We start from the raw sequence: 25833 nt of genomic DNA on the forward strand, positions 1-25833 counted from the left end.
CTAGCTAAAACAAATAAATAAATTTCATGCTTTAAATAATTTAATTTGGCCACCCACAGTAATCCTTTTCATTTTAGAAACAAAAACTTGGAAAACAACTAGGTAAGCTGGTTACACATTTAGGGTGGCTCAGTAACTAGATCAAGTAAATGGCAATTCATAATTCTACTCTAAGTACAAATCCATGGACATTTACAATTTAATTTTCAGAAACTAACTTCCTATGTTTGGGATTTCTTTATACTACCTACTGTAGGAGTTACATGTTTGTATTAATTATCTTTCAAATTTTTCCTTTGTTAAAAGTGATTTTTCATAATTGGAATCCATGAAGGGATTAAGGCGACATGAAATCTTGACAGAAATGGCTGATTAGTGTGAACACATCAGTAGCCCCCTTAAACCGTCCATCACCTTTCGCTTCTGTTGGGCATAGCTCGTGTTATACTGGCCGCTGGCTCTGCGTGCTTCCTCTTCATGCTCTTGGATTTGCTGTTGTAAGAGAATGAGCTCACCAAGCAGACCCTGCCATGAGTTTACAATGAGGAGAAGAGGAAGATCGGGGAGGAGAACAAGGTTAAACCAGAGGGCACAACAAAGGAACAAGAGTAAGACAGGGAGGAAGGGCGAGCTTATAACAAAAATGGAAACTCATTTATGTACCATTAGAGCCGCCATGCAACTGGGCACTATACTGCGTTTCCATTTTTTTTCCCTCAGTAAAATTAGATGCCTCAGAAAAATGAAACAGCATAGTTTAAAAAGTGAAAAGAAAAATGCAATAATAAATGACTGTTTGCCGAATAAAACGAGCCAGATATATAAAATCAACATACTGTAAAACCCAGACTAACTGCAATGCTCACTGAAGGAGGAGCTGATGTTAACTAAGCTTCCTGGTAACCTTTATTTCTAAGTTGCTAATATGCACCTGTTGATCCTGCAGGCCAAATATTAATTTTTAATTTTAAGTCTTGGGACTGAATAGAGGGTACATAAGGTATGAAGGACTGGGTTAAAGCTGGAAACTGGGTTTCTTTTTTTACTTTTAGGTAAATTATAAATTATTACTAATTTTTACTTATTTAATAATAATATTATTATTTTTAAGTAAATGTTTTTTCTTGTTATCTGACTTCAAGACTGCAGTTCCTCAAATCCTTATTGAGTTTTCTGGCATTGAGTTAATCAGGGTTTTACATTAATTCATATATTCTATGTGCTGTGCACAAAAGCTTGTTTGACTAAAATTTAGGTTGTTTCTGTAAAACTGAAAAATGTTTTAGGTTTTGACTTTATGCAACATCAAAAAACTAGTCTGACTGAATTTTCACTTTTTACGAGCTGTTATGACATCAAATAGAAATAGCCTGAGAATATAACCAAGCCTACTACATCAATTCCTAAAGCAAAGTATTATAAAAGAACATAGATATGGAGACAAGCTAGTTATAAAAAGTAAAAATAAAACCAAAACCGGTTTGGACCTATGCACAAAATAATCACCTTCCCTATTTCTAACATTCATTCCATTTAATAATCATGAAATGTTAAACTGGTACAATATTTATCATGACATATTCATGTGTAGGATGATACTCAAACACATGTCATTTTCCGATATAGTATTTCTATTTGTTGGCCCGTTAGATAATCAGCCTCAAGAAATGCGGGGCAAAGACAACAAACACTTGATGATATCACAAATCTAATATTTTCTCAACTAGAAATCCTAAAAAGGTAAATTTTGAATGAATGAGATAAATAACTGCACAAGAATAGCATTCTGGGAGAACAACGGGCTCGATTTTTACCGAATTATAAAAATAAAGAGGTAGGTACAATAATACTTAGTAAAATCATCTAAATTAGGACTTTTAAATACATAGTTTGAGCTTTTTAAAACGACTGCCAAAACATATTTAGTACAATACAGTTATAAAGTCCCTTGAAATATGAAGCTGATTCACACCACTCCAAATTAGTAAGACTCAACCAGAAGCTGAATTACTTCATTCACCTTATAGAACCCAAAACCTTATATAAATACAAAAGCTTTGCAGAAGTAAACGTACGCTGATTATTCAGTATTATAGTAAAGCATGTTAAATTAGGAAAAATATTATTAATCGAAGACTTTTTATTTTGTTTGATTTTTAGTTTTAATACATAAAAAAAATACGCTATGATTATTTTCAACCTTAGACAATGAATGAAACTGGTTAAATTACTTAAAAGATGAAATTAGTTGCTTTCTCTTAGCATGTCAAGTAAGAGACTATTAGAATGACATGTAATATAACTGAAATTTCAATTTTGTTTCCAGATTCGATAGTATAAGATATATTTATAAGAACCTACAGTTAACTTTTAAGACTTATTTTTAAAAACCCTTCCATTACCATTGGCATAAACGATATGCTGGCCACTTTTTAAGCCTCTGGACCTCAGAGGTAAGGTGTTATTCTGGCTCGAATGCATTAAGCTTCACGGTGGGTCCCTTCTGAAATGCGTGTAGCTCAGCAGACCAGAGTTGGAGCCTTACTGCAGTGTAGGCTGAGCATTCTATTAGGTGAGGCTTCCTAGATGTGTTAGTTTTCTAAGCTTTTGCTTTTTCCCCTTTGTTTCTCTGAGGTGAGGTTTGCAAGCATAATTATGGCTTTCCTGTGTGATGGTGAGGGCGCCCTGACGGATCTGTTTTGGTTTTTCTCCATGTAACCTAATGGAAAGGTGCCAGCAATAAATTATCTACCTAGTTCTCAGTGGCATACGAGAGTCATGCCACAGATTGTGGTGCCGGGGTGCCATTCACCTCATTGCCAGGTCATATTTCTCAAAATCCATAACCAACCAAAAATTCAAACACACTCAGTTAAGAAGCATGCATTCTAATACTGAAAACACATGCCATCAAAAAAGAAAGATTAAGGAGAAAAAAACGTAGTAATGAAAGAGTTATTAAATAAATCAGTTCTATGGTCATTATCTATCAAAGAAAGACAACGTTCAACTAATTCACAATCTCACCATTACCATAATAATTCTTTTATGACATTGCATTCCAGCAAGCAGAAAGCATTCACCTTACATTTATTCATTTGGTCATGAACATAATCACTTTTTAAAATCATCCAAGTGTTTAGATTTCTCAAACCAGTTCCTTTTAAAGAAGTCTTCATATGTTGGCTTCTACTTTCATTACACAGTAGCACACCTGCTTTAATTAACCCACCACAAATACTCTAATTAATTAAATTCCACAGCAGTGAGAAAATACCCGCATTTCTTAACTGTGCTCTTCTATCAGGCACACAATTCTTTCTTATTTATAGCTTAAACCAAAACCCCAAAAAACTCGTTGCCGTCAACTTGATTCCGACTCATAGTGGCCCTACAGAACAGAGTAGACCTGCCCCATACTGTTTCCAAGAAACACCTAGTGGATTTGAACTGCCAGCCTTTTTTGGTTAGCAGCTGTAGTTCTTAACCACTGCACCACTAGGGTTTCCATAGCTTAAACAACCCTCCCTAATTCACTGGGTCTATCTATACATGATTGTATGATAAATAATATTCAGTATATTACAAGAAAGCGCTCTCTTTCCAAGTCCGTTACTGAAGCACTACAATCTGAGGACAGTTGAAATTAACTGTTACCTCCTGAAAAAAGTTGGAAGAAAACATGAATTAGATACAGAAAAAGCTACTTACACTATACTATAAAACATAAGGAAGTTATTCTTCCCCAGTTATAGGCATCAAACCTCACCCTTCCTAACAAGTCATGGACTAAGCTTCTAAGCTAAGGCCACATATGGAGAAGGGGAAGAAATGCGTGTATGTACTGTATAAGACACTCCCCAGGTGTGCGAAATACATTTTTTCTTCAATAAATATTCTCTCAAGCTAGGATATTTTTCTCCCAAGAAAACACACAGTCACCTTTTTAACAACTACAGATGCTATACTCTCTAAACATCTGATCTGATGTCATGTACAATGTTCTCAGTTTTCAAAAAACATGATAAGGCCAGATCAAGAAAATCAATAATAACTCCAGAAGCCAAACTGTCAACTGAAAAAAATGCTGTGATGATCTAAAGTTAATCATTTTGGTGAAAATTATTTTATATACCATCTCAAAACATTAAAAGTCAATCATATTTGAGTACACATAAAATACTATCACATTTTCATTGTATTTTAAGAATTTACAACAAAGCAAGGCCCATGTCGTTTTCATTTAAGACACAGCACCTAGAGTAAGGTCTGACACATATTAAACATATTACAGCCAACATGTAGAACAGGGCTTGGCACATAAGCGTTGCTTGAATGAATCAAATTACTATTAGCCAAAGGCGCATTTAAAGTTTCTAACGTAAAATCCAAATAGGGCTTCTTAAGAAATGCCTCTTCTGTAAATAAGCCTCACATCAAGCCTCTAATCCATTTTAGAACCCCCTAGAACAGATTACACAGAAGAAAAGCGAGGGGGAGAAATTAATCAAATAATGTCAATACGATGTGAATTCAAATTGTAAGGTAATAATGATTGTTGTCATTACCACCTTAACAGATGTTTGTTTAGTGTTTATTTAATGTGCCAGGTCTTGTGCCAATAATCACAACATAATCACAATGGCCTACGAGGAAGGGTTCTTCCTTTTACAGAGAGGAAACCAGAAGCACAGAGAAGCTAGGTAACTTGTCCAAGACCAATCAGCTTAGAAAGCTTAGAAAGGGCAGGATCTGAATTCCGGCAGTGTGACTCCAAAGTCTGCATGTGATACCAGTCCGTAAAAACCACCTTACTGTTTTCAAAATGCCTTTGATCCACCAGGTTTAACCACATCTACAAGGGGAAAATGGTAATAATGCAATACACTTGGAGGTATATTTCAATTACCCATTAGAGCAGGAGTTGGCTGACTATGGTGGGCTGTCTGAGTAGTTGACCTTATGCCCTGCAATGCTAAAATATTTACTACCGGGCCACATAAGGAAAAGTCTGTCAACTCCTGCTCCAGAACTACGACTGGGGAAGACCTACGTCCAAAAGCAGAGTTGAACTTAATGACATGGATTGAGTTAAGCTTTCAGGACCTTCATTTGCTGATGTGGCATGTCTCAAAATGAGAAGAAACAGCTGCAAACATCCATTAATAATTGGACTATGAAATGTACAAAGTACGAATCTAGGAAAATTGGAAGTCATCAAAAATGAAATGGAACACATACAGATCAATATCCTAGGCATTAGTGAGCTGAAATGGACTGGTATTTGGTCATTCTGAATTGGACAATCACAGGGTCTAATATGCCAGGGATGACAAACTGAAAAGGAATGGCATCCCATTCATCCTCAAAAAGAACATTTCAAGATCTATCCAGAAGGAAAATGCTTTGGTGATAAGACAATATCCATATGCCTACAAGGAAGACCAGTTAATATGACTATTATTCATATTTCCGCACCAACCACTACTGCCAAAGATGAAGAAACTGATAATTTTTACCGACTTCTGCATTCTGAAATTGATCAAACAAGCAATCAAGATGCATTGATAATTACCAGTGATAGGAATGCAGAAGCTGGAAAGAAAGAAGGATCTGCAGTTGGAAAATATGGCCTTGGTGGCAGAAATGATGTTGGAGATGCATCAAAGAATTCTGCAAGAACGACATCTTCTTTATCGCAAACACCTTTCTTCAACAACATAAACGGCAACTACACACGCGGACATTGCCAGATGGACTATGCAGGAATCAAACTGACTACAGCTGTGGGAAGAAATGATGAAGAAGCTCAATATCATCAGTCAAAACAAGGCCAGCAGCCACCTGCAGAATTGCTCACATGCAAGCTCAAGTTGAAGCTGCAGAAAATAAAAACAAGTCCACAAGAGCCAAAGCATTACCTTAAGTATATCTCACCTGACTTTAGAGACCATCTTAAGACTAGATTTGACTCATTAAACACTAATCAATGAAGACCAGACAAGTTGTGGAATGACATCAAGGACATCATACATGAAGAAAGCAAAAGGTCATTAAAAAGACAGGAAAGAAAAGACCAAAATAGATGTCGGAAGAGACTCTGAAACTTGTTCTTGAAAACAAGTAGCTAAAGCGAATGGAAGAAATGAAGTAAAAGAGCTGAACAGAAGATTTCAAAGGCTGGCTTGTGAAGACAAAGTGAAGTATTATAATGAAATGTGCGAAGACCTGGAGTTAGAAAACTAAAAGGGAAGAACTCTCGGCATTTCTCAAGCTGAAAGAACTGAAGAAAATTCAAACCTCAAATTGCAATTGTGAAGGATTCTATGGGCAAAATGCTTAATGAAACAGGAAGCATCAAAAGATGGGAGGAATACACAGAGTCACTGTACCAAAAAGAACTGGTTGACATTCAGCTATTTCAGGAGGTAGCAAATGATCAAGAACTGATAGTAATGAAGGAAGAAGTCCAATCTGCACTGAAGGCATTGGCAAAAAACAAGACTCCAGAATTGACGGGATACCAACTGAGATGCTTCAACAAATAGATGTAGCACTGTAGGTTCTTGCTTGCCTACACCAAAAAGTTTGGAAGACAGCTACCTGGCCAACTGACTGGAAGAGATCTGTATTTGTGCCCATTCCAAAGAAAGGTGACCCAACTGAATGTGGAAATTATCAAAGAATATCATTAATATCACATACAAGCAAAATTTTGCTGAAGATCATTCAAAAGCAGTAGTAGCAGTATATTGACAGGGAACTGCCAGAAGTTCAAGCCAGATTCAGCAGAGGATGAGGAACGAGGGATATAACCGGTGGTGTCAGATGGACCATGGCTGAAAGCAGAGAATACCAGAAAGATGTTTACCTGTGTTTTATTCACTACACAAAAGCATTCGACTATGTGGATCATAACAAACTATGTATAACATTGCAAAGAATGGGAATTTTAGAATACTTAATTGTGTTCACGCAGAACCTGTACATAGATCAAAAGGCAGTCCTTCAAACAGAACAAGGGGATACTAAGTGATTTAAAATCAGAAAAGGTGTCGGTCAGGGTTGTATCCTTTCACCATACTTATTCAATCTGTATCCTGAGCAAATAATCCAAGAAACTGGACTATATGAAGAAGAAAGCAGCATCAAGATTGGAGGAAGACTCATTAAGCACCTTCGATGTACAGATGACACAACCTTGCCTGCTGAAAGTGAAGAGGACATGAAGCACTTACTGATGAAGATCAAAGACTACAGCCTTCACTGTGGATTACACCTCAACATAAAAAAAAAACCAAAAATCCTCACAACATCATGATAAACAGAGAAAATATTGAAGTTGTCAAGTATTTCATCTTACTTGGATCCACTATCAACACCCATGGAAACAGCAGTCAAAAAAAACCAAACGATGTACCACATTAGCAAATCTGCTACAAAAGACCTCTTTAAAGTGTTCAAAAGCAAAGATGTCACTTTGAGGACTCAGGTGCGCCTGACCCAAGCCATGGCATCTTCAATCACTTTGTACGCGTGTGAAAGCTGGACAACAAATAAGGACAACTGAAGAAGAATTGATGCTTTTGAATTGTGGTGTTGGCAAAGAATATTGAATATACCATGGACTGCCAGAAGAATTGACAAATCTGTCCTGGAGAAAGTACAGCCAGAGTGCTCCTTGGAAGTGAGGATGGCAAGACTTAGTCTCACATACTTTGAACATGTTATCAGGAGGGACCAATTTGTAGAGAAGGACATCATGCTTAGTGAAGTAGAGGGTCTGTGAAAAAGAAAAGACCCTCAACGAGATGGACTGACAGTGGCTGCAACAAGGGGCTGAAACATAGCATCGACTATGAGGATGGTGCAAGACCAGGCAGTGTTTTGTTCTGTTGTATATACGGTTGCACTAACAACAACAATGACATGCCTGTGGTTATAATCTCTTCTGGGAATGGGCTGTCTGTTACATTAACAAGGCAGGATTAGTGTAGGGAGTACCTTGAGTCAATCTCTTTTGAGATATATAAAAGATTAAACAAGTGAGCAGAGGAGAGTTAGGGTAAGAAAAAGGACAAGACACATGAAGATCCCCAAGGAACTAGGAAGCAGAAGCTGAAGAGTCAAAGACTTTCCTCCAGAGGTGACACAGACAGAAACCTTCCCTGTGAGCTGGAGCTCTCAATTCAGACTTCTAGCCTCTTAAAAAAAACTGTGAGAAAATAAATTTGTTTATTAAAGCCATTCACTTATATATCTATTATAGCAGCACTAGACAACTAAGTTATAAAAATGAAACTTGGACTATTTCAGTTGCTCCAATCCAGAAATGTCATATCTTATTTTACTATTTGGACAATTCCTACAAATAATAATTTTAAGAGATTAACAAAATAGCCTATTAGATACTGTGAATATGACAATTTCTACCAAATACCCTTTATCCTACATTGCTACCTGTTTATGTACAAATACTTATTTAACGTTTCCTGAGTAACATAAAGCTTTAGTGAGTCTATCATTAAGGAGTAAGATAAGGTTGCCTGCTGCACCATCCTGCTTCCTCTCATGCAGATCTTCCTCTGCTCCCTCTGCTTCCCCATCTACCACACTCCAGAACACAAATGGTTTGGCTTCCTGACCAAGAGCCTAATCAAGCATATTTGCTAGTTGTTAGCCGCCCAGGAAACAAGAATTTCCTGAACTTGTGGTTCCTTGACGGTGTGGGTATGGGAATTCAGTTTTGCCACAGTTAGTACATTATTTGTTGCATGAGGAATCCCAGAAATGTCAACTCCTACTGGAGCAACACTGCTTTGTTATAATTCAGAATAACAAGTACACATACTACTTTCACATTCATGTTCTCCTCAATAACAAAGTGTCCTTGAGTCAATTCTGACTCGTGGAGACTCCACGTGTGTCAGGGTAGAACTGTGCTCTACAGGGTTTTCAACGACTAGACTGGGTTGGTTTTAGATCTTTCAGGAGTAGATGGGCAGGCCTTTCTTCCAAGATGTCTCTGCGTGGGCTTTAACTGCCAACCTTTCGGACAGCAGCAAGCACGTTAAATATCTGTACCACCCAGGGACCCCAAATATGAAGGCCAAGAGAAAGTCACAGGAAATCAGAGTGAAAAGACATATTACATAAATCTACACTTGTCGGCATCAACCAAATTTACTTAGTCTTTCTTCTACCAAGTTAAATCAATCAACTAATTTATTCTGTTAAGAGCTCAGCACTACTCTGCTTTGAGGACAAAGAATTAGTGACAAACGTGGCCTATTAAATAGTAAGAACGCAAGCCAAGTAAACAGTAGAAGGTTTGGAGAAGGTAACAGTTCAGTTGAGCTTTAAGAATGAGTGGAAACCAGGCAGGTAGAGGAAGAGACATTTCACCTTCTCTCTGCAATGTGAGTTGCAACATAAGAGGTGCAACAGAAGTAAAGCCATGAAAACTGGAATCAGAGTAGCATGTGGGATGAGGCGCATTAACGCACTACCTTTTAATAAAGATACTGAAAGCACTTTCCGTGATTTGGGCTTTTAAAGGGCCTTCAAATATCTTCTATAAATTATAAATGTACCTGTTACCTTCAGAATAACCATGTTCCTTATTTCTCTCTGAGTTGTTTATAAGCAATCAGAAACATTATACGACAGAAACACTAATAATGTAATGTCTCAATTGGCAAATTAATTTTTATTAGAACACAACAATCTTACAGAATTGAAAAAAGGAGGTACACAAACCAGTTTTGGCATCTCTATATACTGTGACTGATACACAGAAACCTGCTTATTTACAAATCAAATGACTCTATTAACTCACTCAACAGGCTCACCAGCCCAAGTCTCAATCTGTCTTCAGGTCATTCAGGAGGTCTCCAGGCTTAAAGGATATTATCCAGTTCACACCAAGGGCTCTAATATTTTTCTCCAGTAGACACATGTTTTAAAGATTTGATTAACAAAAAACATTCATTACGAAGTGGTTTTTAGCATTCTTTTCCATTTTTTTTAATTAACAAAAGATAGCTATCAAAACTTTTGATCAACATGACGTAAATAACTAGTGTCCACAAACTAAGTGTTTAGTTAGCCTGCGAAGCCCTGTGTGGAAATAGGTGCTTTCTGTAGACATTTGTTTTTTCAAATTGTGAAGGTACCTGGAAGACCTCAGTTACAACCTTTTAGAACAGCTAAAAGTCTAGGGATCCCAGGCTGGGAGCCACAGGCAATTAGTTCATCACACTGTTCATTCTGACTCAAGTCAAACAATCTGACACCTGTCTCCTCAGCTCCCCTTCACTTTCACTTCAGCTGACTTTTAACAGTCCTAGAGAATGCCTGTTTCATCATGTTTTTACTTTCTCACTTTCTGGTTTGCTATTTTAACAAACTTACACTGTAACAGAAAATAATTGGAATAGAGTTAATCAAAATTCAGACTATTATGCAAAAAGTTCACAGTTGAAGGATACGGAGAGAGATGGATACTTGGACGTAGGAATTATTTCTTCCTGCTTCCCAAATAAACATAAAATTATTTCCTTCAATGTACTGAAACAACCTTCAACAGAAGAGCTACGTTGTTTCATACTTAATTTTAAAATGTTCATAGAATATTTTCCATAAATCTATTTATTTAGAAATTTTTTATTAGTATTTTCAAGGGATCAGTTATTTTATCAATTCCAAAAGAATGAAAAGAGTGAAGACTAAGAAAATGTCAGGTTAATATATGAGTATAAATACAGGGCAATATCATTCTACATCAGCAGTTCGTCTATAATTTTCATACGGATTTTGTTAATACTTATGTGCTGAAATTGGCTGTGATGGTTAAGGCTGTGCATCAGCTTGGCTGGGCCATAACCTCAGTGGTTTGGTAGCTGTATGACATTGTGATCATTTCCGCGATGAGATTTGGTATAATGTGATCACCTCTATGATGGGCTCTGCCGTGAGCAGCCAATCAGTTGAATGGGAGTTTCCTAGGGCGTGTGGTCTGCATCAAATATAAGTGGACATTCTGGCAAAGCTCATGGGCTTTTGCTCGCTCTGAATACTGCAGCTGGCTCCTGTTCATCTGACCTCCGGTTCTCGGGACTTGAGCTAGCAGCTTACCTGCAGTCTTCCCTGCCGATCTTGGGATTCGTCGATCTTCACAGCCTGTGAGCAAGAGCCCTGCTCTCTGACCTGTCGATCTTGGGTTCGCTAGCACCTGTGGCTGTGTAAATCAGTAGAAGCCTCTAACCTGACCCACGGATTTGGGACATTTCAGCCTCTACAGCTGCGTGAGCCGTTTCTTTTATATAAATCTCTCTATATATGATTATATACTTTACTGGTTTTGCTTCTCTAGAGAGCCCAGGCTAAGACATGGGCATACCCTCAATAACCCCCTATGTAACTTGGCTGACTATCAATATATATATATATATATTAACAGAATTGATGTATTCCCTAATAACCCACTTCTTAGTCCTTTAATATTTTCCCTAAATGTATGCCATGAAACATCAGTCCCTAGAAGAAATTTCATGAAAAAAGGGTTCTGCTGCCAAATAAATCTGGAAAACCCTGTATACTTTGACTCCCTTCTCCTGGAGATTCATAAAGCACATGAGTATATTACGGTCTGAGGAGTCCTAGAGAAAAGGAGCCTGCTGATTTTGTCTAATCTGGTTTTCCCCACACATATTTAGCAACGAAATCCCTTCTTGGAGACAATGCCCGAAATTAGTACTTCACAGAACATACGTGAAGGAAATAGGCTTCTCCAGTTGTATTTCTAGAACTGCCACATAACACCTTGCACTTTCACTAAGATTAGTAACAATACCGCTACTCTGATGCCTTTGTATTTGCTCCTCAGATGTGACCGTTTTCAAATTTTCCAAGAAGGTTAAAACTTGAAAAAAATTTTCAGGACTACCTACATGAAGAGTTCTCCTTTATACTTACCTTTCTATAGGGCTTGTCACCTTCAGATCCATGATCTGTTGCTCTAAATGCCGTTTCTTCAGGTGAACCTTAAAGATAAATATTCAGTCCTTTAAGTTCTCCAGTGAGGTCAACGGTCTAAGCTAAATTCCAAATTATGTGTAGTTAATTAAAAGATAAATGGATTTTTCAGGTAACCTGGATCCAAAGCATCAAATCACTTTTAGAAAACTCTTCTTATTTTAAGGAACAATACTGGCAATCTATTTAGGGACTTAAAAAACAAACAAAAAAATACAATACAGCTTAACCTATTTTTCAAAAAACGTAACTGGAAAGTATAACAACAACAACAAAAAAAATGGGATAATCTTTGGTAAGGATTATTTTACAAGGAAGTACTTAAAGGTTGGCCATATATCACTGCCATTACAGACCACACATAGTAAGAAAATAAATTTAAAATGTCAACCAAGACAGGACAGTTGAGACATACCAAAATTACTTTCCATTTCAATTACCAAAAATACAATTAGATCTATCTCAAGAAAACATCCTGGCTAAGCATACTGTCTTTTCAATAGCTTAATCTCATAACAGATACATATTTAGGAATTTTAGTTTACCACAAAAGAATTATTTTATTACTTCCACCTAAAGGACATGAGTTTGCCTAACATAGTTCTGGAGCTTTAAAATCCAGGGTAAGCAGCATTATAATTTGGTCTGCAATTTTATTTGCAACTAGTTTATTAGAAGCATTTAAAAGGCATGTTAAGGTCAGCAAAAATGTCTGTTTACACACCTAACAAGAGAAGTAGGTCAGAAGCTCCTATGATTTCACTAACCAATTTGTGACCTGTGAAAAATCAGCAAAAGGGGAAATAGAAATGTAAAATCGAACAGGGATGAGCAAACAAAGATATCTGAGATATCAGATTTATATCATGATAGGGCAGTAACTGGGCAAATATGCCAGGATTAACCTTAATAAATTCTACTCATTATAAGGTTCACCATAATTAAATTTGCTTTAAGATCACCAAATTGGATGTACCAATTACAAAAAGTAAACACGCAGGAAGTCTCATCTAACTGTCAAGAACATGTGGCTTTTTTTCCCCTCGCTGACTAAAGTCAAGCACGTTTAAGGTCTTGTAAATTTTCACTTTATTGGCTGAATGAAGATTAAAACCACTATGTAACAAAATGTTGTGTTTATCTTTTTTCATACCTGTTTTTCATTTGTATTAAATGTTTGAAATTTAAAAGATGAGAATAAAAAAAATCAAATACCTCTAAGTATTCTTCCTGTGTGGTTCTTGAAATTCAAAATCAGCTCAAACACAGGCCCTTGCTTACCTGTGGTGAAAAAGTCCTTCAGTAAGCTGAAGCTCTCAACAATCTTGTCAAAGTCTGGGGCCAACTTTGCAAGGTCTTCTGAATTAGGAAGGGCATTTCTAATTTTCTCTGGAGAAGAGCAAAAAATATACATATTCTCAGAAGAAGAATTTGAGTACAAAAACATAAATGTTAAATAAACATCATATATAAATTTACATTAAAATATTTTCCCATATCTCTATTATAAATATTGCATATATCAGTAGCAACATATGATTTTGATGATATTGTACAAGGCATCAAAGTGTTAAAACAGACTCACCAAGCGTATGGCTTAGATGGATACCTTTGATTCATAGGTTAAATGCGTTGAGACAGATGCACTGTATTAAAAATGTTAACACTGAACTGGAATTGAAGTACTTTCTGGGAGGAAGTTACAGGAAAGAGGCAAAGAATCAAAAAAAAAAAAAAAAAAAAAGGGAAAAACATCTTTTGAAGCCCTTGGCCTGAACTCAGTAACACAGGTCAGGAAATTCTAGTTCAAATTCAAGGACAGAGTTCCATTACTTTTCTCCTTTCTTTCATAGTCCCTAAGAAGACTCGCACTCATTACCAACTGGGAATAACTGTCCAAATGCCCTGGTGACGCAGCAGTCAAGCATCTGGCTGCTAATCAAAAGGTCAGCAGTTCGAATCCATCAACTCCTCCTTGGAAACCCTATGGGGCAGCTCTACTTTCTCCTACAGGGTCGCTATGAGGCAGGATCAACTCAACGGCAGCGGGTTCTTTTCTTTGTTTGTTTGTCCAAAAGCCCAAAGCAAGCTTTCACTTTATTTCTGCTAGCTTCATCCATAAAATGGTCATATTATTTTTGTTTACAAACACTTGACAATCTTGTCAAAAAGTCTGGCATCAACTTTACAAGATCTTCTGAATTAGGAGAGGCTTTCCTAAGTAATATTCTACAGAGAAGACCAAAACATATAAATATTCTCAAAATAAGAAAATTTGCCAGATATTCTTCAATGCTGTAACAGCATTAACTTGCTTAATCCTCATGATAAACCTACTAAGTTGTTGCTATTTTCTACTGCACTTTACAGATGAGGAACTGGCCACAGAGGCTAACTTGCTGGTCCTGGGCACACACCAAGGAACTGGTGGAGCCAGGGCTCAAGCCCAGGATCCGTGCTCTTCACCCCTACACGGTGGTACTGGCAAATGTTGAAAAGCTCGCCTCGTGACCATGAATATTAGAAAAACAATTTGAAAGAATGCTCTTCCTGCAAACCTTTGCCAAAAGGTCCCAGTTTTAAGAAAGTGCTGTGAAATGGTACATGTAGAGATTAAATCCACCTCCATATACACCTAAGCTAAGAAATTAGAGAAAGTCTAAAAAAAGGGACTAAGGGAAATAATTGTATCCAAAAGCAATTTTTTTTAAAAGATCATGACCATGAGTTACTAGAAATCACATTTATAAAATATACTTTTTTCTCCATCTACTTATTGTTAGAAAAAGTCCTGGTGGTGCAGTGGTTAAGCACTCAGCTGCTAACTGAAAGGTTGGTGGTTCGAACCATTAGCCGAACTCTGGCTGAAAGATGCAGCCGTCTACTGCTGTAATGATTACTGCCTTGGAAACCCGAAGGGGCAGTTCTACTCTGCCCTGTATGGTCACTCGGAGTCAGAACTGACCTGACTGCAATGAGTCTGACTTTGGGTTTTATTGTTAGAAAAGGGGGGCCAAAGGCTCATGATGGGGAGGAATTACCCTGGAGACTAAAAGACTTTCAAGAAATCTGGTTACAAAAAGTTCAGGTAAACAAGATACCCAGTCAAAGGGGGTTAGTTAGATGCATTACGGAGCATCTGTTCTGGAAATTATACTATGCTGAAGAGGACACTGGGAAGGCTGCTTGAAAAACGCTGATAAACTGTCTTAGCTAGCACAAGATGAGATACCAAGGGCATTCTCACTATGACTGTATAATTTTTTTAAAAGGAAACCAAAAATATTAACCACATATGCATATATAATTAAAAGAAAATGCTTCATAAGGATTGTGGTAGCTGTGTTAAAGTTATGGACTAGTCGATTACTTCTTTCTTATGAATTTTCTTTGATGTTCTACTACTTTTATCATTAAAATAAAACTGCTCTATACTATACATGAGTTAAAAAATGATGTGGATACAATTATTAATATTCCCTAAAGAAATAACAAAAAAATTAATGTTGATGATACAAACCAAAATCGATATAGTCATCGATCTCCCATACAATGTCAGGCACGATCCATTTATAGTCACTAAGGTCAGGTATCATATCTTTCCACTGATCAAAAGTCTAAAAAATAAGAAAGTATGTCAATCAAATGCTCTGAGTGCCACAGAAAAATAAAAATAAAGAAGGAAACTATTTTAACTGTATTAATCTACTAAGAGTAAAGCATTATGCTTAAAACTTATAGGGAACAAATTTAATTAGTTTCCATTCCTCTAAAGATAAATTAGCAGGCAAGCAGAGAACACACATAGGTAGCCCTTAACTAAATAAGGAAAATACAAAAATTCAAAATATACTCCTGTTTCAAGCAGGTTTCGTGATTTGGCTTTCAATACCACCACTGTGGAATAGAAGGCAGACAGACAGGAGTCAGGATGCCTTGTCTTGAGTCCTACAGCTGCTGGTAAGTGGTTGTGTGAGCGTGCCACCTAACTTTCCTGTCTCCGTCACTACGTGACCAAACGGAAAATCAAAGCAGAATGTTCTTACCCCAAGCCCACTGCTCACTCTACCAGGCTGTTTTTATTTCCCATAATTATAACTAAGATTCACAAGGTAGTTTTCTACTAGCACCATGAAAACAATCTAGCCCTGGTAGTGCAGTGGTTAAAGCACTCATCTGCTAACTGAAAGGTCAGCTGTTTGAACCCACCAGCTGCTCCATAGGAGAAGGATGTAGCCGTCTGCTCCTGTAAAGACTTACATCCTTGGAAGCCCTATGGGTTGTTCTACTCTGTCCTACAGGGTTGCTATGAGTTGGAATCGACTCTACAACAGTAGGTTTAGTTTTGGTGGTTTCGCACATAGTAGACACACACAACGGACACGTAAACATACCACATTGAAGATTATATTCTATCCCACTAATGATTTCTGCCACAAAATCTTAAGGTAAACATGCTGGAATAAATGGAAAACCAGAAGCAAACTGAAACTCACCTTTTTGGCTGTATAGCCACCCCCAACAGCAGATCCTAGGATGATATATCGAAGTTTTAAGAGCCTTGCAGCTAATCTCGCTGGCCAAAAATTCCTGTGAGGCTGGTAGCCATATTTAACTGGAGAAAGCTTCAATTTACGTAAAGGAAGGTTAGTTAGAGTGGAGAACAGCTGAAATGATGTCCTTAACTGGGGTCTTTGAAGCTTTAAGGTAGGATGATGCGAATGATAAATACTTCGTGAAACCAAATGCAGTTTTTGTAGTGGTAAACTTCCTTTTATTCCAGAGCTATGCTTCACTAAGGATTGGCAGACCTCACTGAAAGAAAAACGGGTATGGGGAAAAGATCAGACACGGTATCAGCATAAGGAAACTACATGAAAACAGCCACCTCCTAAAGAGATGGCACGCATGCGTACACACGACCACACCGTATCAGACAGCAGCTCACACTGTCTGCCTTTTACTATGTGCCAGGCACTGTTCCCACATATGTGACCTCATTTAATCCTATTAATTGTTTTATGAAGAAAGAACTAACAATATCTCCATTTTACAGAGAGGAAAATGTGGCACAAAAATATAAACAGCTTGCCCATGCCCGCACTGATATAAAGAGTAAAGGTGGGGTTCGAACCCTGGTGGTGGGACTCCAGAACGTGCAAGCTAATTCACTCCATGTGAGCTATGACCCTGGTCTAGGGAATTAAACTGAAAAAAGAAAAGGTGGGGAGTTATTTTATTAACTTTAAAATGCATGCAAACTTCTGCTTTCAAGTACAAACATCCCAGCGGCTTAGAACTGGTATATTTTGCCCCTTCATCTGTGTCTCCCATTCTGAGATAGCCCAGGAATGGAAATTAGAGAAAAATCAATTCCACCTCAGACACCTGGCTCCCCAGAAAATGAAAGGAGCAAAATAGCCCTAAAAGAGAACCTAGATGTAACATAATCCCTTTTCAGTAGGGGATAAACAGTTAGCAACCTTTTGCCTGATCTTTTATTCAACACACATTCATAGTGCTGACTATGCGCAGATCTAAGTTTTAAAATACTAATTCACTGAATTACATGGAACTGTAAGCCTCTTAAGAGAAAGGAATCAGGGGACACACCAGCAACCTGTGAAGAAGGATGGTGGGGGATGAGAGGTGTCTTCTTTGCTTCTTCTAAGCACCAGGAACTCTGCTAGACGTTTTCACAAATGCTACTGTTAATTCTCAGGAAAACCCAGTAAAGCAAGCAACCTTACTTTACAAATTTGTTTCCTCGAGCCGAATTTTGCCTCAGGTAGAATGACTAGCAAATGGCAGAAGAGGAACTGAATCTCAGGTCAGCCTGACAGGTAATTCTTTCCACACGTGGCATTAGTGGGGAAGAGCTGGGGAAGAGTGTGAGACGCAGACGCATAAGCAGGAGGGGCTGCAGAGAGGAAGTGAGGCGACATTCGGAGTAGACGCCACCTGCTCGGGAGCCCCAGCCTGACACTGGGCACTGTTCTGATTCAGAACCTTCCTACTCGGGAAATCTGAGGGCAATAGGATTTAATAGGGGAAAAAATGTAAACACATTATCAGTTGAGACACCCTGCTCATTTGTAATTCTACATGTCAGTGTTACCTCTGGTCACAAAAACATTTACCTTCTTTTTAAACATTGTTATATGTGATACTTGAATGCAAGTGTTCACAGCAGTGTTACTCACAATAGCCAAAAGGTGAGAACCCAAGTGTCCACCAACACGGAAGAATGGGTAAACAAAATGTGGTAATCCACACAATGAAAATATTTCAGTCATAAAGAGAAATGAAGTCCTGAACCTGCTATGACATGGGTGGTCCTTGAAAACATTATCTGAGTGAAATAAGTCATACACAAAAGACAAATTTATGAACCCACCTCTATGAAATACCTAGAACAGGCAAATGTACGAAGACAGGAGTTGACCAGGGGTTGGGAGTTTCTGTTTGAGATGATGAGGAACTTGTGGAGATAGACGGGGATGAGGGCTGTACAACACGGTAAACGTAAATGATGCCACATACCTGCACAGTTCAAAATGGTTAAAAGAGCACAGGTTTTTTTTTGTTGTTGTTAGACGCTGAAAACCGTGAGAGCCGGAACTTGATGGGACGGCCCTGTTTTTCCAGGTCTAGCAAATTTCCTGCCCTTGACAGGATACAGTCTTACCATCTTTCTATTGCTCTCTATTAGTGGAAAATACTTGAGTTTTCCTTCTCTGACAGGTTTCCACCTTATACAGGCTCCGGCTTTTGTAGGTTTTACTGTATTTATTTTTACCACAATTAAAAAAAAAAGTTGGTATAACATGTACATGTTCTTCTATCTTTGCGTCCAAGATAAACGGTAATTTTCCCCATCTTATAAAAATTAAGTCCCTGTCTTCTTTTATTAACCAAGAGACTACATTCTTCTGATCTCAAACTCAAACCAAAAAACCAAACCAAACCGGATGCCACAGCTTCCGACTCATGGCGATCCCATGTGTTACAGGGCAGAACTGCTCTATTGGCTGTAATCTTTACGAACACAGATTGCCAGTCCTTTTTCCTGCAAAGTGGCCACAATTGCCAACCTTTAGGTTAGTAGCAGTCGAGTAGTCAAGCACAAACTGTGCACCCAGAGACCTCGAACTCGGCACATGTAAAAAGCAAAGCCCTATCCTAGCTTCAGAACTGCCTGCACCCCAGCAATCATACACAGATAAAAGTTAACAGCATGACAAATGCTTCCAAGTCAAAAGAACTGTTGTTGTGCGCCATCGCACTGATTCCAACGCATAGCGACTCCATATGACAGAACAGAACTGTTCCGTAGGGTTTCAAGGCCGTAATCTTCACTGATCAGACTGCCAGATCTTTACTCCTGCGAAACTGCTGGTGGGATCAAACTTCGGACCTTCCAGTTAGCAGCTGAGCACTTATCCACTGCACCACCAGGGCTCCTTGTTAAAAGAACATTAGAGGCAGCACAAGAGTTTAGAGGAAAGAGAACGGTCCTTAGGTGTGGAGGTTGTCAGTGAAAATGGCCCAGAAAAAATAACTTTAAAGTTAAGTGGGAAGTGAAGAGTCAAAAGTGGAAAGAAATTCAGATGAGGAGGAAGGCATGGAAGCGAGCCACTGAGATTACACCAAATGTTCTCAGCCCATTAAAGGCTGGGCTCTCTGGAATTCTTTCTCTCCTGCCTTTTCAGGAATCATAAATCAAGTCACTTTCATCTTAGAGGAAGCAAAAGAGAAAAAAAGACCCCATTTCCACATTCTAGCTAATCTATTTAAAGCCATAGTACAGCCAGAGTGCTCGTCTATATATGCACATCCCTAGGTGGTGCATATGGTTAAGTGCTTAGCAACAAGCCGAAAAGGTTGGCGGTTTGAACCCACCCAGAGGCACACCAGGAGACAGTCAGAAGACTGGTGATCTGCCTCCAAAAGGTCACAGCCCTGAAAACCCTATGGAGCAGTTCTACTCTGCACCCATGGGGTGGCCGTGAGTGTGGCAACTGACAACAAACTCCACTAATGTATGAATAATTAATAGCCTTTTAGTCTTCACAGAGTTATTCTTTTAAATTGTGATTTAGGTGAAAGTTTACAGAGCAAATTAGTTTCTCAATAAACAGTTAATACACAAATCCTTTTGTGGCATTGGCTGCCAACCCCACAACGCGTCAACACTCTCCCCTTTTCCACCCAGGTTCCCTTTCTCCATTCCTCTAGCTTACCTGTCCCTTCCTGCCTTCTTGTCTCAGCTTTTGGGCTGGTGTGCCCATTAGTCTATATGATTGACCCTCACATTACTGCGGGCCGTACAGACCTGTGTAATCTTTGGCTGAAGGATGAACTTCAGGAGTGACTTCAATACTGAGTTAAAAAGTGTCCAGGGCCTCACGAAGTTAGGTGCATTTTTTTTTTTTTTCCAGAAAAGAGTTAACCCAAATGTATCTCCAACTAGTAGGGAGCCCTGGTGGCACAGAGGTTAAGGACTTGGCTGCTAATCAAAAGGTCAGCAGTTCAAATCCACCAGCAGCTCCTTGGAAACTCTATGGGGCAGTTCTACTCTGTCCTATAGGGTCACTATGAGTCACAACTGACTCGACGGTAATGAGTTTGGTTTGGTTTTTTTAATGGACTCCAGGTCTGAGAGGTTATATTCCTGAAATGTTTTTGCTTTTCGTTATTTTGTCCCTCCTTTTACCTTGAAATCCCTAAAATTCCTATTTTTCACAAAGGTACCAGCAATAGCAAGGACAGAGACAGGGAGTATGGCAGTCCACTATTTCAAGCCAGAAACCACATGTGAAAATTAGTCCCCTGGAAAAGGTAACGGACCCAAAGCAAAATCCTAGTGTTTGGAGAAGATACCCTCAAGAATCACTTCTAGAGCTTCCGATTCAAGACGATGCTCTGAGCTCAACGTTCACGTGGGAGAGGAACAGTTTTCACTGTCTTCTGAAATACAGGGAAGGAGAACGGAAAGAGAAGAAATCCGAGGCACTTACTGAAGCACCATTTGGGGAAAGGCTGCTTGAGTCACGCTCCCCTATTCCGATCCAGTCTCCTGGGGAAGAGCTAGGTGTGAGTGTGCCTGTGTGTGTGTGTGTGTGTGTGTATAGAGCTAAAGTGAAGCCTCCTAGTTGATACATCATACACCTAAATCACATAGTTTGCTAAATCAGCCCCCTCCTTTTGGGGTAACCCACACAACACATCGACGTCAATCACGAGTCCTTCGCATTTAAATCCCATTACATAACCAGACTCCTGCAGAAAAGTAGCAGTTCTTACGATGAAGGCCAAGATTAACAACAAAATTATTATCCTGGAAAAAGCAGAGATAAGAAATCCTAATTAGTCTTCTCAGGAGAACTGCTGAAGCTACTGCAGACAAAATAAAAGCTGGTCATTATCAAAAAATAGCGATCAATAAAACAATACAAAGCTTACAGAATTAAACATACTGTTAAGAGTTTAATAATTTTTTTTTCCAATAAGTCCATGGGACTTAAAGCTACGACAAAAATAAATCACCAGCAAGTCCAGAAAATGAATTAAGGAAATTCTCCAGAACTTAGCACAGAAGAGCTGGAGAACATGAGAGAAAAATTAAGTGACGTAGAGAAGTGGTGTCCTCCCATGGGATGCGCAAAAGGACCCAGTGGGGTTTAGGAAGAAAGTACTGAACCTTCTAGACACAAAATTTTCTGTATCTCACTCTTTAAGATTATGCTAGGGTAGGTCACAATATAAGTAATCACTACAGAAGTGCACTATGTAATTTAAAAACTAGTAAATGTGCATATACCTATTGGGTACATACATACGTTTTTTAAACAAATGATGGATACAGTTCACATTGTGGAAATCACAGACATACAGGATCAATTTAATAAAACCAATATTCATCTAATAGGTGCCTAGGCAGAAAAAGAACATGAACAATGAAAGAAAGAAAATAAAGAAACAGGGAAAAAAAATTCCCAGAGCTGAAGGAAGATAGGAATCTTTTTAATGAAGGGCCCACTAGGAGCCAGGCCAGATGAGTGGGGGGAAAGAAAGCCCACATGTGTACAAAGCCCTGAAAATGTTAAAATAAAGGCTAAACCAGAGATCCTAAAAGTTCCCAAGAAAGGGAAAAAGAGAAAAGGAAACCTACAAACACAGAAAACAGATTCGTGATGAGAGTTCTCATCAGCAACTATGGATGCTAGAAGAAAAGGTAGTACTGCCTTCACAGTTCTGAAGGAAAAGGATCTTGCATATAGATTTCTATATTCAGTCAAACTAAAGAACAAATGTGATGCAAAACAGGGATTTTATTTTTTCAGAAATCACCTACTATCTCTATTAACCTGTAACTTCTTTTTTCAACAATATTATTCAAATATTTATTATAACATATGGTCGTTAGTCTTCTCACATCTTCAAGCGCATATTTAGATACAATACCACTGCCACTGAGTCGATTCTGACTCATAGTGACCCTACAGGACAGAGTAGAACTGCCCCATAGGACTGCAAAGCAGTAGTTGGAGGATTTGAACTGCTGACCTTCTGGTTAGCAGCCAAGCTCTTAACCACTGTGCCACCAGGGCTCCGTATTTAGATACGGATGTCAAAAATATTTATGTTCTCATCTGTTAGAGAATAAGAATTTAAATGTATTCCTTTAAGCAAGTTGAGGAACTACAGCAAAAGACAGATTCCCGAGCCTGAGGCTTCTGACCTTCCATATCGCCACTTCTCCAGTAAGCTAAGCTGTGTAGATCTGCATGAGACACTTTTAAGTCATGATCTCCATTCAGAGTCCATAGCAGCTGTAAAAATAATGCAGTCCAACCTCATCCAGTTGTATTAACAAATAACATGGATTATAAATCAGTTTGCTTCTTCACTCAATTTTTAAAGCTTTTCCTACATCTTTTTTTTTTTTTTAATTTTTATTGTGCTTTAAGTGAAAGTTTACAAATCAAGTCAGTCTCTCACACAAAAAATTTATATACACCTTGCTAAATAAGGTCGCTATGAGTCGGAATCGACTTGACGGCACTGGGTTTTTGGTTTATATACTCCTAGTTGCTCTCCCCCTAATGCGACAGCACACTCCTTCCCTCCACTCTCTCTTTCCATGTCCATTCCGCCAGCTTCTTGCCCCCTCTGCCCTCTCATCTCCCCTCCAGGCTGGAGCTGCCTACAGAGTCTCATCTGTCTACTTGATCCAAGAAGCTCACTCTTCACCAGTACCATTTTCTATCCCATAGTCCAATCCCTGTCTGAAGAGTTGGCTTTGGGAACAGTTCCTGTCCTGGGCTGACAGAAGGTCTGGGGACCATGACCTCCGGGGTCCTTCTAGTCTCAGTTTAGTCTTTTTATGAGAATTTGAAGTTGCATCCCACTGCTCTCCTGCTCCCTCAGGGGTTCTCTGCTGTGTTCCCTGTCAGGGTAGTCATTGGCTGTAGCTGGGCACCATCTAGTTCTTTTGGTCTCAGGATGATGTAGTCTCTGGTTCATTTTCCTACAAGTTTTAATTGCTTCAAGAGAATATGCTATTCTCTGCAAAGCCTTTTCTCTTTTTCTTTAGAGAAAATTAGATGTTTCCCCAGTAAATATTGAGTAGTAGAAATAAAAAAAGGATGTAAACAACTTACTTCAGTACCAAAGGCTGTATACCAAAGAAAAAATAATCAAATATTTACTCAGAAATTAAGATTCAATGTGATTAAAATAACTATGGAAATATTTAATTGACTAAAATTGTAACTACGGTATGCCATCAATCCTAAACAAATAAATTACACCATTTAAAAAATTATGGGGTGGGGGGAATCAAAGCAAGTGTTCAGAGACTAACTCAGGAAAATCCTTTTTTTTTTTTTTTTTTTAACTTTGCTTGATTTGTATTACTGCCAAACACCTGTACCAATGAGTTAAACCTGAAGTTATCTAAGGATATTGGAACACAAATACGGGTAAAGACAAAGTCAAACTAGATGTCACTAATATGCATATAGCAACCCTTACGATAAATGTCTGCGATTTTTCTATTCAGGATTAAACCAGGCCAAGGCAACACCGAGAGTATGACTGAAAAGGTGGTGTCACAGTCAGCACTCTGCAACCCAAACCAAGTCTCTCTAAACACTAAAAAGAGGTGCTATTAAAAAGCTATCTGTAGTCACCGCCTATGACCCCCTGTGCGTCCAGCTCCAGATCTGACTCCAAATCTCCTTCACTCCGAGAGAGAGAAAAGCCGGGTTACCTGCAGAAGCTGTGTGCACTGGCGGGAGGTGGAAGGGAGAAAAACAGAGCGAGTCAGAGAGGCGGAAAGGGTGACACACGGACAGAGCCGGAGACCGAGGAGTGAGAGCGCAGAAACGAGAAGCAAGCAAGACAGAGACAACAGCAAGGGCAAAAGGGCCAAAGGCAGCGACAAGACGACAACGAGAGACGGGCCAAGGCTGAGAGGTGCCCAGAGCCCTCCAGTGGGACAGGGGCTGGGAAGGGTCCGGTACCGGAACCGGCACCGCAGGTGAGCTAAATTAGGGCTCCGGTCAGTCCGAATACTCAAAAACACCCCGAAATCCTCCCACTGCCCCCGCCCCAGCCTAAGAGTCAACTGTTCGTTCTAGAGGGAGCGACAGTGCTACCCCGCTTTCCGGTGGCCCCAGAAGTAACGGGGTCAGGTCGGGGCCCACACTCACCAGGCCACGGCGGCCCGCCGTAGTCGCCACATCCCACCAGCGGGAAGGTCACACAGGCGCCGGGAGGGCCACGCGGGAGCCCTGCTGTCAGCCCCAGTCCCGCTCCGGTCCGGGAAGGACCCAGGTTAAGGCGCTGGGCAACAAGGGCACAGAGCAGCGGCCGTGGCTCTCCCAATGGCGCATGGACTTCCGCAAGAGCCCAACCGGCACCCGTACTCGGTCCTTCAGGAAAACAACCACCCCACCGTTCCTAAACCAGGAGCATAAACGGTCCGTGCAGGACCAGCGCATGCGTGCACAGCTTCTACCCAGCTTGCCTTGGTTTCGGGCTGGTATTCTGAATTCTGGCCTCGCTGTTACAGAGTTGAAAGGGACTTTGCGGGTGGAGCGGTGAAAAGAGGGGCTTGAAAATCCTGATTGATAAATTCTTACCCGGTGGCGATGACCACTTGAATAAAATTTAGGTATTGGCGGAGCTTAGAGGAGCCTAGAGAGTATACAATGTTTGGAGTAATAGAGTAATGAAAACCCAGCAATTGCCCCTTTGCCCCATTCTTTTGTTCAGTGTCTTTGTTTACAAAGCACTTTTATATCCTTAGAACAATCTTGGGAGGAAGGAGGAGGACTGCTGAACAGGTTAAAAGGTTAAGCGTCTTACAATCTCTCAACATCTGAAAGGAGCTAGGATCAATTAGGCCAGCTAGAGCAGTGGAAGCCCTGCTGGCCTAGTGGTTAAGTGTTACAACTGCTAACCAAGAAGTTGGCAGTTCAAACCCACCAGGCGCACCTTGGAAACTCTATGGGGCAGCTCTACTCTGTCTTTATGAGTTAGAATGGACAGGACGGCCGTGGGGTGGGTATGGCAGTGGAATTGCCGTCAGAGTTCATTCTGACTCATAGCGACCCCATGGGGTTTCTCTTAATTACTACACCACAACTGAGTCCTGGTGGCACAGTGGTTAAGCACTCACCTGCTAAGCAAAAGGTTGGCTGTTCGAATCCACCAGCTGCTCCTTGGAAACCCTATGGGGAAGTTCTCTCTGTCCTATGGGGTCGCTATGAGTTAGAATGGACTGGG

The 25833-nt window shown here is 39.5% G+C and overlaps 1 protein-coding gene across 4 annotated transcripts in view; it reads right to left on the reverse strand.

Annotated features, from left to right (window-relative positions):
- The window catches only part of OPA1 (OPA1 mitochondrial dynamin like GTPase), a 99180-nt gene extending 74229 nt beyond the window's left edge, over nt 1-24951 (reverse strand). Inside the window, exons 1-7 of one of the 4 annotated variants that reach the window (XM_010592865.3) lie at nt 24756-24951; nt 16533-16851; nt 15557-15653; nt 13318-13425; nt 12761-12814; nt 11977-12044; nt 415-525 (exon numbers count right to left, since the gene is read on the reverse strand). In XM_010592865.3, coding sequence (XP_010591167.2) covers nt 415-525; nt 11977-12044; nt 12761-12814; nt 13318-13425; nt 15557-15653; nt 16533-16851; nt 24756-24787 — 789 coding nt within the window. In that variant the 5' untranslated portion in view covers nt 24788-24951. The remainder of the gene's footprint in view (nt 1-414; nt 526-11976; nt 12045-12760; nt 12815-13317; nt 13426-15556; nt 15654-16532; nt 16852-24755) is intronic. The other 3 variants (XM_023551631.2, XM_010592862.3, XM_010592863.3) reach the window with 3 other exon arrangements.
- Nucleotides 24952-25833: the final 882 nt, after the last annotated feature.

This window comes from Loxodonta africana, chromosome 1, assembly GCF_030014295.1.
Source record: "Loxodonta africana isolate mLoxAfr1 chromosome 1, mLoxAfr1.hap2, whole genome shotgun sequence".
NCBI classification, from domain to species: Eukaryota; Metazoa; Chordata; class Mammalia; order Proboscidea; family Elephantidae; genus Loxodonta; species Loxodonta africana.